The following is a 12,186-nucleotide window of genomic DNA, read 5'->3' as shown; positions in this document are numbered from 1 at the left end:
TTGTTCATGCGGAGTAAGTGGTGAAGTTTTCACAAAGTAAATAGTATTTAATGAAACAAATGTCTCATTGTAATCAAAAAGATGATTGATTCACATGAATACAGCGATCTGTCTCTCTGCAATAAAGAGTGTGAAAAACACATTTTTGCAAGAAACATTGTTTGTATTTCACTATAAAACTGACAGATTTTGAAAGCTGACACTTTTATATTAAAAGTACTAAAAGCACAAAGCTTATTGCTATTGTTGGGTGGCTGGCACACAAAAAAGGCCTAATGAATGCAATCAAAAATGTGAAATATTATTTCAAAGCACACTGACCCTGCGAGTATAACACATGGTATGATTTCTGCTAATAATCCCACATATATTCAAATAAATTCTGGTGGTCTGCAACTTCTCCTGGTGCTCCCAATCCAGGCAATTTGCATGTGCAGGCTATAATCTCAAAATATTATAACTTTAATTGCTACTATTTAATTCTTTAAACATTTTGACTTTATTCTCGAAACATTTCAACATTATTCTCAAAAGATTTTGACTTTATTCTCAAAATATTTCGACTTTATTCTTGTAATTTCAACTTTATTTTTTAAATATTTCAACTTTATTCTCAAAATATTTAGACTTTATTTAAATATTTTAATTTTATTCTCAAAATATTTTGACTTTATTCTCATAATTTCTATTTTATATTTGACATATTTCAACTTTATTCTCAAAATATTTTGACTTTATTATAACATTTTGACTTTATTCTTTAAATATTTTGATTTTATTCTCGAGATATTTTGACTTTTTTTCTCAAAATATTGTGACTTTAATTTTTTATTATAAGACTTTTTATATTACGATTTTTTAACATGGCACTCAAACGCGGTACTTTAGAAACGTGTGTGGAAAATTTTTTTTTTAAAATAACACCTGTCACAAAAACTCTCCTCAGTTTGCAGTCAGTCTGCATTGCTTAAATGGATAGTCCACCCAAAAAATGAAAATTGTGTCACTGATTACTCAAATATCCTAAGATCCATATATCCAAAGATATTCTGGATGAAAGGTTGAACCACTGTTGTCACATGGACTATTTTATCAATATCCTTACTACCTTCTGGGCCTTGAAGGTGTCAATAGAGTTGCTGTCTATGCAGGAAGCTCTTGGATTTAATTAAAAATTGTGTTCCAAAGATGAACAAAGGTCTTCTGGCTTTGGAACGATATGAGGGTGAGTAATTAATGACAGAAATTAAATTTTTGGGTGAGCTATCCCTTTAATGGTAAAGAAAAACCACAAATGATGATCAATCAGTTGCACAATGCATGATCAATCAGTTAGTTTCAGAATTACATTATTAAGAACTGGTGAATTAGATTCATTTACATTTGAAGTAGGTTGCTACTTAAACGGTGCATAAATTGGGCTCAACAGAGTGACTATATATTCTTTTCTTATTATGAGTTTGGTATTGTGACACTCACATGGTAAAGACATCCAGGGCATCAACAGGTGACCTGACAACATCAAAATGGGTCTGCAGGATGGTGACGGTTCCAGAGAGAGCCTCATGACCACAGCCACAGAAGAGCGCCACCCCGGCATACAGCAGGATGGTTGCAATCAGAGAGGCGTAGGGAATCCCACTCAGGCATTTGAGGCAGCATTCAGAGCACCCTGAGAACAAAAGTAAGAGTCAGTCTATAACTATAGATAGTGTATTGTACATTTATATTTTTGAAAGTCTAAATGAAAAAAGGCATTTTCTTTGCTTTGGGAATGTAACTGAGTAAGAATAGAACTATTCAGCTATTCCACAATTATTCAGTCACTTTACAACACCCATGTTGATAAAGCCATTTCCTGCAATTTACTGCAACAGCGCTGCGAAAGCATAATTCCTTCAGGGTTATAAACAGAAAAGACTGCATCAATTCAATGCCGGACGTTTATGTACAACAGATGAAAATCCTGAATTAGAGCCCTGTCCATTACCCAACTCAGAGTGGTAACAGTTTTACTGGATGAAAGTGCAAAGCAAATTCTATTTGCACAGTGCATGAGAACATCCATTCCCACACATGTCAGAGGGGAGGAAGTTTACTGTGACTCGAACCAATCATAACTGCCACAGCTGAGAGATTCATGGACACAATTCAACAGCACACAAACAATATTGATTGCAAAATTGCAAGCAGAGAATGGCACCAGTGGCGGCTATTCTGCAGCATGGCGCAGCAATGATTTATGGGTTATTATAAACAAAGCCCACCAGAACAGGAAAACACAAAGAGCAGGTCTTCAGAGGATGTTAACCATCATGTATACCTTAGAAGAAAAATTAGAATCCTTATTGTGGAACTCAGTAAGTCAAGCAGGCTAAATGTTCACAGCACAACCTCTTAAGCCCTGCAGCAAAGACTTAATACAGACGATACAGTTGAAGCTAAACGCTCATGGTTCTTGAGCTTACATCCCATCTTCCCACTGAGCTGAGTTGCTATTGGTGCAGTGGCATTGTATCTGCTTTCTCCTCACTCCTTGTAGCTGCGCCCCAGAACCTGCTGTTTACAGGAGTGTGGATAAGGTGTATTTTGCAGCACTGACCCAGCTGTTACAGGGGAAACAGACTTACACCTCCATTACACCTTGAGAAGAGCCTGCAGCTCCGAACACAGTAGAAATGCTCTGGAGAGCAGGCGAGCGTTACCGCATCAAAACATGCATTATGTAAGCCTGACTGATTTTTGGTAAAGCGCAGATTAAAATATGATAACAATGATTATTTATTAAACACATGGTGCATTAGTACAGCATACTGGAATTTCAGTCAGTGCTCAAACATTTCATATGCGCTGATTTTTCTCATATAGTTTTGTTTTCAGTTCAAGAAATATTTCTTAAGACTCAAATAAGAATATTAGAATGATTACTGAGGGATCACTGAAGACTATACAAGAATGGTTGTTGAAAATTTAGGTTTGCCATCACAGCAATTATTGCCGTTGAAAATTTTGGGATGGGTAAGATTTGTAAAGTCTCTTATGCTCATCAAAGTTCTATTTATTGATCAAAAATACAGAAAAAAATGAAATATTTTTGCAATTTAAATTGCAATTGCAACTGAACAGTTACTTCTGTGATGCAAAACTGAATTTTCATCAGCGATTACTTAGTTTTAAGTGTCACATGGTCCTTCAGAAATCGTTATAATATGCTAATTATCATCAATATTGGAAACAGTTGTGCTGCTTAATATTTTTGGAGCTTGCGATTCTTTTTTTTTCAGGATTCTTTGATAATAAAAGGTTGAAAAGAACAGCATTTATTCAAAATAGAAATCTAACAGTATGTCTTTACTATCCCTTTTTATAAATGTCTTTACTACCACTTTTTTATAAATTTAACACATCTTTGTTGAATAAAAGTATTTATTTCTTTTAAAGAAACAAAAAAATGACTGACCCCAAACTTTGAACTGTAGTGTATATTGTTACAAAAGATTTCTATTTTAAATAAATGCTGTTCTTTTTAACATTTTATTCATCAGAGAATCCTGAAAAAAAGTACCACAGGCTCCAAAAAAATATTAATATTAAAAATATTAACTGCTTCCAACATTGATAATAAATCAGCATAATAGAATGATTTTATGATCATGTGACACTGAAGACTGGAATAATGATGCTGAAATTTAAAGCATATTCAAATAGACAATCACTGTTTTAAACTGCAATAATATTTCACAACATAACAGTTTTTTCTGTATTAAAAAAATAAATAAATGTAGCATTGATGAGCAGAAAAAACATACAGATCCAAAACTTTTGAACGGCAGTGTATATATAATAGCAGTTATTATTGTATTTCACAATATAACTGTTTTCACTGTATAGCCTTGGAAGCATTAAAGACGTTTTTCAAAAACAACCTTTGAAGGATAGTGTACCTCTAATTTAATAGATTTTGTCCAAAAAAAAAGAAAGGAAGAGAGAAAGAAACAAAAGAAAGACAGAAAGAAAGACAGAAAGAAAGAAAACATTTAGTGTGGCCATATAGTACAAGTTGTGAATTATTTGACCACCCTTTTGGTATTTTAAAAAACAGGGAAAACAAAGGTTATCTCTGAGAGATTGTACTTTTCAGGATAAATATATAGTATTGTAGCCATATTTATGCAATCCACACAAATACTGATTCAGTTTGTCCCTTGTGCATAACCCATCAGCATAACTGATATAATGCCACATTTTATTCAGTGTAGAGTCAGCAGAAACATCTACATGTCATTAAGCTCTTCAGAGTTTTCGCTATTTCTTGAATCCCTATTTCCAAGTATGAATGCACCTCATTTCAGGCAGACTGACTGTGATATTTGGGAATGGAGAGGAGTGACACGTTACTTATTTATCATGCCAATAAACAGCACCAAACTGCCATCCCTGTGGTGTGCTTAAGATGCAGTCAGTCTTGGGAGTGCTGAAACAGATTAATGAGGGAGCCAAAGACTGTTCTTTGATCTCAGTGGGAAGAGACATGAGATCAATACTCAGACTGTCAGTGGAAAACACAAGCCTAAACCTGGCTCGTCAAGTGCATCCCTCTCATGCCATATGCACAGGCAAGAAATCTATATTATTGGCATAGGCTGTAATATTGCTATATACGCTTGATTCAAGCTCCTTTAGAAACAACTGTTCGAAAAAAGGCTAAAACCATCTCTTTGTCCTTGGAACACAAACAGTTTGAAAGTCTGGTTCTTTCACTGTTATTCCACATTTAAAAACAGTGGAGAGTGGTTTTATCATTATAGATGCCCTCAGGAGGGAAGTCTGCACAGCTATTGTCTGCAATTGAAACTGAACCATGTGTATGGGGTAAATCAGATACTCCTCAAAGTCCTTAAATACAATACTGGCTTTAATTATATATACAGAAAAAGTAGAATAATAAAGAGCAGTGAGCAGTGAAAATGCCTCTTGCTGAAACTCCAGTAGGTTTGCTTCTCAGGTGGGTTATGAAATAACAAGAACGGTAAACTAGTTGGGAAAATAGGGAAAAATGTACGTCTCTTAAGATTTCTGACTGGAACAATCTAAAAATTAACCAAGTAAAATAATCTTTTTAACTTCTGATCCTGATCAACTACGAAAAAGACAATACTAATTTAAAGGGCAAATAACTCCGTCATTATGTGACACCCCTGACAGAAAAAAAATTACAATTGCATCACAAATAATAAATGAAGCACTAAAACAGACGTGGTAGAAGTGGCATGCACTTTCAAAGGAACACTAATGGAGGAAGACTATATTGACTATAAGGTTGAGAGAGGCGGAGAGCATTTTATAGTAGGCATGAAGCAGTTTATCTCTCACACAGATGAATTGCTTCCTGCTTGGTAGTATATCAACAAATACTACTATCTGCTTGTCCACTGGTCCAGGAGATCAGTATCAGAAACCATTATAATAGTAATCATCTTTCTTTCTTTATACAGCCTTTCGTATGTTTAGTTTAACAGTTATTATAGTTATTCAATATTTAATAATAATTAGTGCTGTCAATCAGTTTAATTCATTATTTTTTTTCTGAAATTATTTGCGATTAAATGGGATTAATCTCACTAAACAATAAGGTTACAATTTAAGTTTTTAAATATACTTTTATATTGCAATGATCTGACATTCAATCTTCAAATAAATGTAGAAACAACATAAAGACTGTATATTTTTAATATTTATATAAATGGCATCTTCTTTACGACTGAAGGCGAGTTTCACAGATACCAATACTACTGATGTCCCTAGGAAATTGTTCTTTTTTCCTAATAATTAACCATTGACTATAGCCATTCAGCATTATATTATAATTAAGAGCTATCAATTTTAACATTTATTACACTTTAAAAAATAACAACTTCTAATTTAAGTGAATCTTCACATAAACCCAGTATAATAAATGTCATATATACTTGTGCTCTTCAGAAAGTAGAAAATATACAGAAATTGATTTCCTCTTTTTTCTTTTGTTCTTTGATTAACAGATATCACATCAGCTGGGTTATTAGGTTATTTGGCTGCTATTACTTTAAGAGCTGCCACTGCTGAATGTGACACGAATGCTCAAAGTTTCATTCACGCTTTAGTATGAAATAATACAGGCTTCAGCATGTGTACGCGCTTCAATCACAGTATAATGGCTGACAGGACACGGAAATTCTTTTTTACTGATATAAGACCTGACAACATCTCATCTGACTGCAGTTCACTGATATTCTACTGAAGCTGCCTGGTCACCTGTACCATTTCTGTGCTTGTTTGACTAGCGCCTGTCAGCTAGGCGAAATGGAGTGCGCGTCTGAAAAGTCTCCTTTTTCAGGGTTTCTGCAGATATGAACAAGTGAAATTTAAGACTTTTTAAGACCTTTTTAATACCACCTTATATGAAATGTAAGACCTAAACCTGTAATGAAATAGATATTATATTACATGCATACATGTAATATTTAATGTGTTTAATGTAAAAAGTAAACACAATTTCATGGCTGTCATAAATTAAATTTATTACTACGATATACAGTGAACTTTTCATATCAGCAAATACTATTCCACACAAAATATCCTCATAAAAGTACCACTAGAAATATCTGATGTAAAAAAAATTCTGAAGCAATATTTTCATCAGTGCTCTATTAGCTTTTACATCTTAAATCTGCATATTTGATTTACCTTTATAAAGGCCTTTTTTTTTACTTTTGAAATGTATGCATTAGCCTACCTTTGAAATTTATTTTATGAATTTATCAATAAATTCTAAATGGCTGTTAGCAGTGAGATTACACAATTTACACTGCAAAATTAAAAGTGAGATTAATGTTTTAAATACATTTATTGATTTATAAATATATAAATTAGAAATGTTGGGTGTGGAGGCATACTTTTAAACACACTAAACTACCAGCAGGTGGCGGTAAGTCACTTCATGAGCGAGTTATTTCAACTGATTTGAGCAAAACGCTGAATCAGTTTGGAACTATTTTCGTTGGTGAAACAGAACAAAACAGTGAAAATATTTTGTCTAACATGTAAGTAACTACTTGACTAACTACTTGTTTATTGAGCTAAAATTAATGTAACATTTGTAATTGTGAGAATATTCAGCAAAAAGCTCACTTGGTATATTACTGAACTATATCAAGATATAAATAAACTATACATTTTAAATTTTTACCTAAGTGTGTTTCTTTAGAGTGCTGTTACATTCATTAGTTTTAAAGTATGTCACAAATAGACCAGAAATACACTATTCATTATCAATTTCTGTTTACGTTGAATGTATTAAAATATGAATCTTTCTTGCCTTTCGATGCTTCGCTGGTTGTTTTTGTCACTTCAGTTTTAATCAGGCGGTTTGTTCGGTCCGGCAAGGAAAAAAAAAACATTTTAAAAGTATCTCCAAGGCTGGCGGTCAGCTAGCTCGACCTATATTTATTATTATTATTGAGAACATTATATACAGAAAAAGGTAGTTTGACCTGTATTCTGCTACTGCGATTCTGTCTGAAGACGCAGTAACTTCCGCAGGGGGAGAAAAAAATCTACAGGTGTTAGCAACTGGCCTTAGCCAAGCCCTATATTCAGTTTTTTCAAGCTAAGTATTGCTAAACTTGCACTTTCCCAAAGCTAAAAAGTTAAATCCATTTTACTTCTGTGGTACAATCCGAGAGAGACTCGCGCCAATAACAGAAAGCTGATTGGCTATTGCATGTTGGTCTCATTTGTAGTTTAAATACAGCAAATTATATTTGGAATAGTGAAATAAAGAACTACAACACCACGGAAACAACAAAAAGAGAATTTAAATGAGCTTTAGAGGTAGTGTTACATGGACATCGGAAAAATAAGACCTGTGTGAAATTATTTAAGACCTAGAACAGCGAATTTAAGACTTTTTAAGGCCTAAAATTTTGATTTTTAAATTTTAGACTTTTTAAGACCCCGCGGAAACCCTGCTTTTTGATGTGGTCGTAAAGACATTCTGCGTCTGAATAAATGCAGTTCTTGTCAGGAAAAAAGAGACAGAAGCAGCAGTTGTGAGTGGGTTGGCCATACTTTTTATTCTTTTATGATTATTCTGCTTTCCATTGATGTATGGTTTGTTAGGATAGGACAATAGTTGGCCGAGATACAACTATTTAAAAATCTGGAATCTGAGGGTGCAAAAAAAATTTAAATATTGAGAAAATCGCCTTTAACGTTATCCAAATGAAGTTCTTAGCAATGCATATTACTAATCAAAAATGTGTTCTTACATATTTACTGTAGGAAGTTTCTAAAATATCTTAATGGAAAATGAAATTTTACATAATACCCTGATTATTTTCGGATTAAAAGAAAAAAATATCATTTTGACCCATACAATGTATATTTGGCTATTGCCACAAATAAAACATACCTGTGCTACTTAAGACCATCACAGATCATTTTAACTCATTCCAAGAAACAATCTGTGTGGTTTCAGTTGGTTTAAAAATGTATTTCATTCTGATTTAATATTTAAAACCGGGTAATAAAATGATACTATAAATGAAACGTAATAGCCAAACATTAAATTTGAAAATACAAACAGATTAAATTCCTTTCAAATGGAATGAAATGGAAGAGCAGCTCAAACCACAAAAGCACATTAGAAAGGCCATCAAAGCTGATGAGGAAAAATGATGTAACCCAAAAATAGACAGCACACTTCCATTCCAGATGACTCGTGCAGCGCTGCTGGAGTAATGTAGGTTTACAACTGGAACACCTGTCTCATTTCCTCTCTTTCCAATGTCTTTAATCCACTGTCAGAGAAGTGAATGTGCCACATCTGTCAGGATAACAACAGGCCAGACATGAAAGATTATTGAGAGTCTCTTCACTCTACATTTTACATAGTCTCAGTGAATTTGGGAAAGCATCTTGTACCTTCAGCAAGTGTCCCAAATAGAGAGAAGACCTCTTGGAATAATTCTGTTTGCTATGTTGGGAGTTAATATTAAACAATGGGTTCTGAGGGGAAAATCATATTTGCCTCATTGTTATTCATTGGAACACATCACTGTGCTATAATAACAATCCTTATCCTACAAAATCTAACAAATTACAATACTTTTACATAAAACATGATGGAGAAGCAGCCCAAATGTCAAAAGCACGCAAGAAGGCCATCAGTACTGATAAGGAAGCTACTGGTGCTACCTGTTGCTATTTTTACCTCAAGACAACTCAGAAAATAAAATACTGATACGATGCCACATTGTGCAGCTTTTGGTTGTAATTTTTAGTCAAAGGACAACAAGAGAAACGATGCAAGTCTTCACTGCTTTACTAGCAATAAGAAGAGGAGAAAAAAATAGGAAGATGCCTGTGGATGAATAAAACTTCTTAAAGACCTGCGTCTATGTTCTCTCCACTTAAGCCCTGATGCCTTTGAGGCTTTTAGTGGACCACAGCTACTGAAAAAGCTTACAAATGGAAGGGAAAAGAAATGCTAGATGCCATCCTGGCAAGATGTAAACATACCGACACTTGTCAGACACTAAAAGAGTTTCTCAGCGTGGATTTCACTCGATATCACAAACTACAGGACACCTCCCCCGACCACTGAGGCGACTCAACGACTTGCTGAAGACCTGAATGAGTTTTACTGTAGATTTGAAACCCCCCATACCTGTTTTGACGATCTCTTCACACAACCATTACCACCTCCAGCAACCCCCCTCTCCCCCCCTCCTTCAATTCTCATCAGCGAAAATGAGGTGCGCCAGGTCTTCAGGAAGAACAAAAGAAGAAAGGCACCAGGACCAGACGGTGTGACACCAGCCTGTCTGAAAACCTGCGCTGACGAGCTGGCCCCCATTTTTTCACAGATCTTTAACAGGTCTCTGGAGCTGTGTGAAGTCCCTCACTGCCTAAAACGCTCAACTATTATTCCTGTCCCAAAGAAATCCAAGATAACAGGACTTAACGACTACAGACCTGTGGCGCTAACATCTGTCGTCATGAAGTCGTTTGAAAAACTGGTTCTGGCTTATCTGAAGGACATCACTGGACCCTTACTGGACCCCCTGCAGTTTGCTTACCGAGCAAACAGGTCAGTGGATGATGCAGTGAACATTGGCTTGCACTTCATCCTGCAGCATCTGGACAGACCAGGGACTTATGTGAGGATCCTGTTTGTGGACTTCAGTTCGGCCTTCAACACCATCATTCCTCCACTCCTCCACACCAAACTAAACCAACTTTCTGTTCCTAGCCCTATCTGTCAATGGATCACCAGCTTTCTGACAGATAGGCAACAGCTGGTGAGACTGGGGAAATTCACATCAAGCAGCCGCACCACCAACACTGGCGCCCCTCAAGGTTGTGTTCTCTCCCCACTGCTCTTCTCCCTCTACACCAACGACTGCACCTCTAAAGACCCCTCTGTCAAGCTCCTGAAGTTTGCAGACGACACCACAGTTATCGGCCTCATTCAGGACGGTGACGAGTCTGCCTACAGGCAGGAGGTAAAAGAGCTGGCTCTCTGGTGCAGTCACAACAACCTGGACCTGAACAAGCTCAAAACTGTAGAGATGATAGTGGACTTCAGGAGGAACCCCCCTGCACTTTCCTCACTCACCATCATGGACAGCACTGTGGCTACAGTGGAGACATTCAAGTTCCTGGGATGTTTCATGTCCCAGGACCTGAAGTGGGACACTCACATCGACTCCATTGTAAAAAAGGCCCAACAAAGGTTGTACTTCCTTCGCCAGCTGAAGAAGTTCAACCTACCACAGGAGCTGCTGAGACAGTTCTACTCAGCCATCATCGAGTCTGTTCTGTGCACATCAATAACTGTCTGGTTCGGCTCAGCTACAAAATCAGACATCAGAAGATTGCAGAGAATAGTTCGGTCTGCTGAGAGGATTATTGGTGCTCCCCTGCCCACCCTTCAAGAACTGTACACATCCAGAGAGAGGAAAAGAGCTCAGAAAATCACTTTGGACCCCTCACATCCAAGTCATCCCCTCTTTGAACTCTTACCATCCGGCCGGCGCTACAGAGCCCCAAAGATCAGGACTACCAGACGCGTGAACAGTTTTTCCCCCCAGGCAATCCACCTTATGAACAGTTAAAATGTTCCTCCCATTGTGCAAAAATGTGTGGAATAATCTGACTTTATCTACTGCTACCACCTCCACCCTAACACATCCCTGTACTCCATCCTATCACCTATAGCACAACTGTACATAAATATTTATTGTCAATTTTTTTACCAATTATTATTATTATTTTCTATTTTTATTTTTGGTCTATTTATGCTTACATATGTGTATTTTTCTTATTCTCTTATTTTTATTGTCTGTGCGTCTCTTGTGTACTGGAAGCTAATAACACTGAAACAAATTCCTTGTATGCGCAAGCATACTTGGCAATAAAGCTCTTTCTGATTCTGATTCTGATATCTGGGGGCGTTTAGGGCATTCTTGTGGGGTAAAAAACAATCGATGATACGACATTTGTTTTAAGCCTATGCTTATATCCATCGCCAATCTCCTTTGGAAATTGTGGACATCGTACAGTATTTTATTTCCAAAGTTGTGTTGCAGTAAAAATAGCAAAAGGTAGTGCCAGTAGCTCGCCGAGTCCAACCATTTCATGTCATCAAAATAATGGCTCCCCCATAGTCAAAAATATGTATAAACCAATATGGATTTTTTTAATAACGTAAATCTTTCATGGGTTTTTGACCACATATTTCAGTAAGATACATAATTTCCATTATATTAAGCCATAGTCTTAGCCAAGTCTTAATACCCAGGGTTCCCTTTAAGTTATACAAGAAGTTATAAAGAACTCAATTCTTTAAGTCAGTTTAGTTCAAAAGAATTGTACAGACAATTTGATTATACTTAAAAAATAAATAAATTAAGGCAGCAACTGAACTAAAGCTTTTAAGCTGAAGTAGGTGAAACTTTTTTACAGTGGTAGCTTCAAAACTAATAGATATTGACTGTTTCATTATTTCAAGAGGTTTTAAATAAACATTTAAAAAAAAAATCAAACACAATTTGACCTGAAATATGCTGCTTGCATTAGTATTCACATTGAAGAAAAACTACTGCCCTAATGAGAATGCAAATGGCTTTTAAGCATGAATAA

The 12,186-nt window shown here is 35.8% G+C and overlaps 1 protein-coding gene across 3 annotated transcripts in view; it reads right to left on the bottom strand.

Annotated features, from left to right (window-relative positions):
• gpm6ab (glycoprotein M6Ab) overlaps positions 1 to 12,186 on the bottom strand; it is an 88,441-nt gene that overhangs the window by 12,258 nt on the left and 63,997 nt on the right. For all 3 annotated transcript variants that reach the window (XM_073842252.1, XM_073842253.1, XM_073842251.1), the window contains exon 2: positions 1,480 to 1,672. In XM_073842252.1, coding sequence (XP_073698353.1) covers positions 1,480 to 1,672 — 193 coding nt within the window. The remainder of the gene's footprint in view (positions 1 to 1,479; positions 1,673 to 12,186) is intronic.

Source organism: Garra rufa, chromosome 6 (genome assembly GCF_049309525.1).
Source record: "Garra rufa chromosome 6, GarRuf1.0, whole genome shotgun sequence".
Lineage (NCBI taxonomy): Eukaryota > Metazoa > Chordata > Actinopteri > Cypriniformes > Cyprinidae > Garra > Garra rufa.
This window is presented reverse-complemented; position numbering and strand designations above follow the sequence as displayed.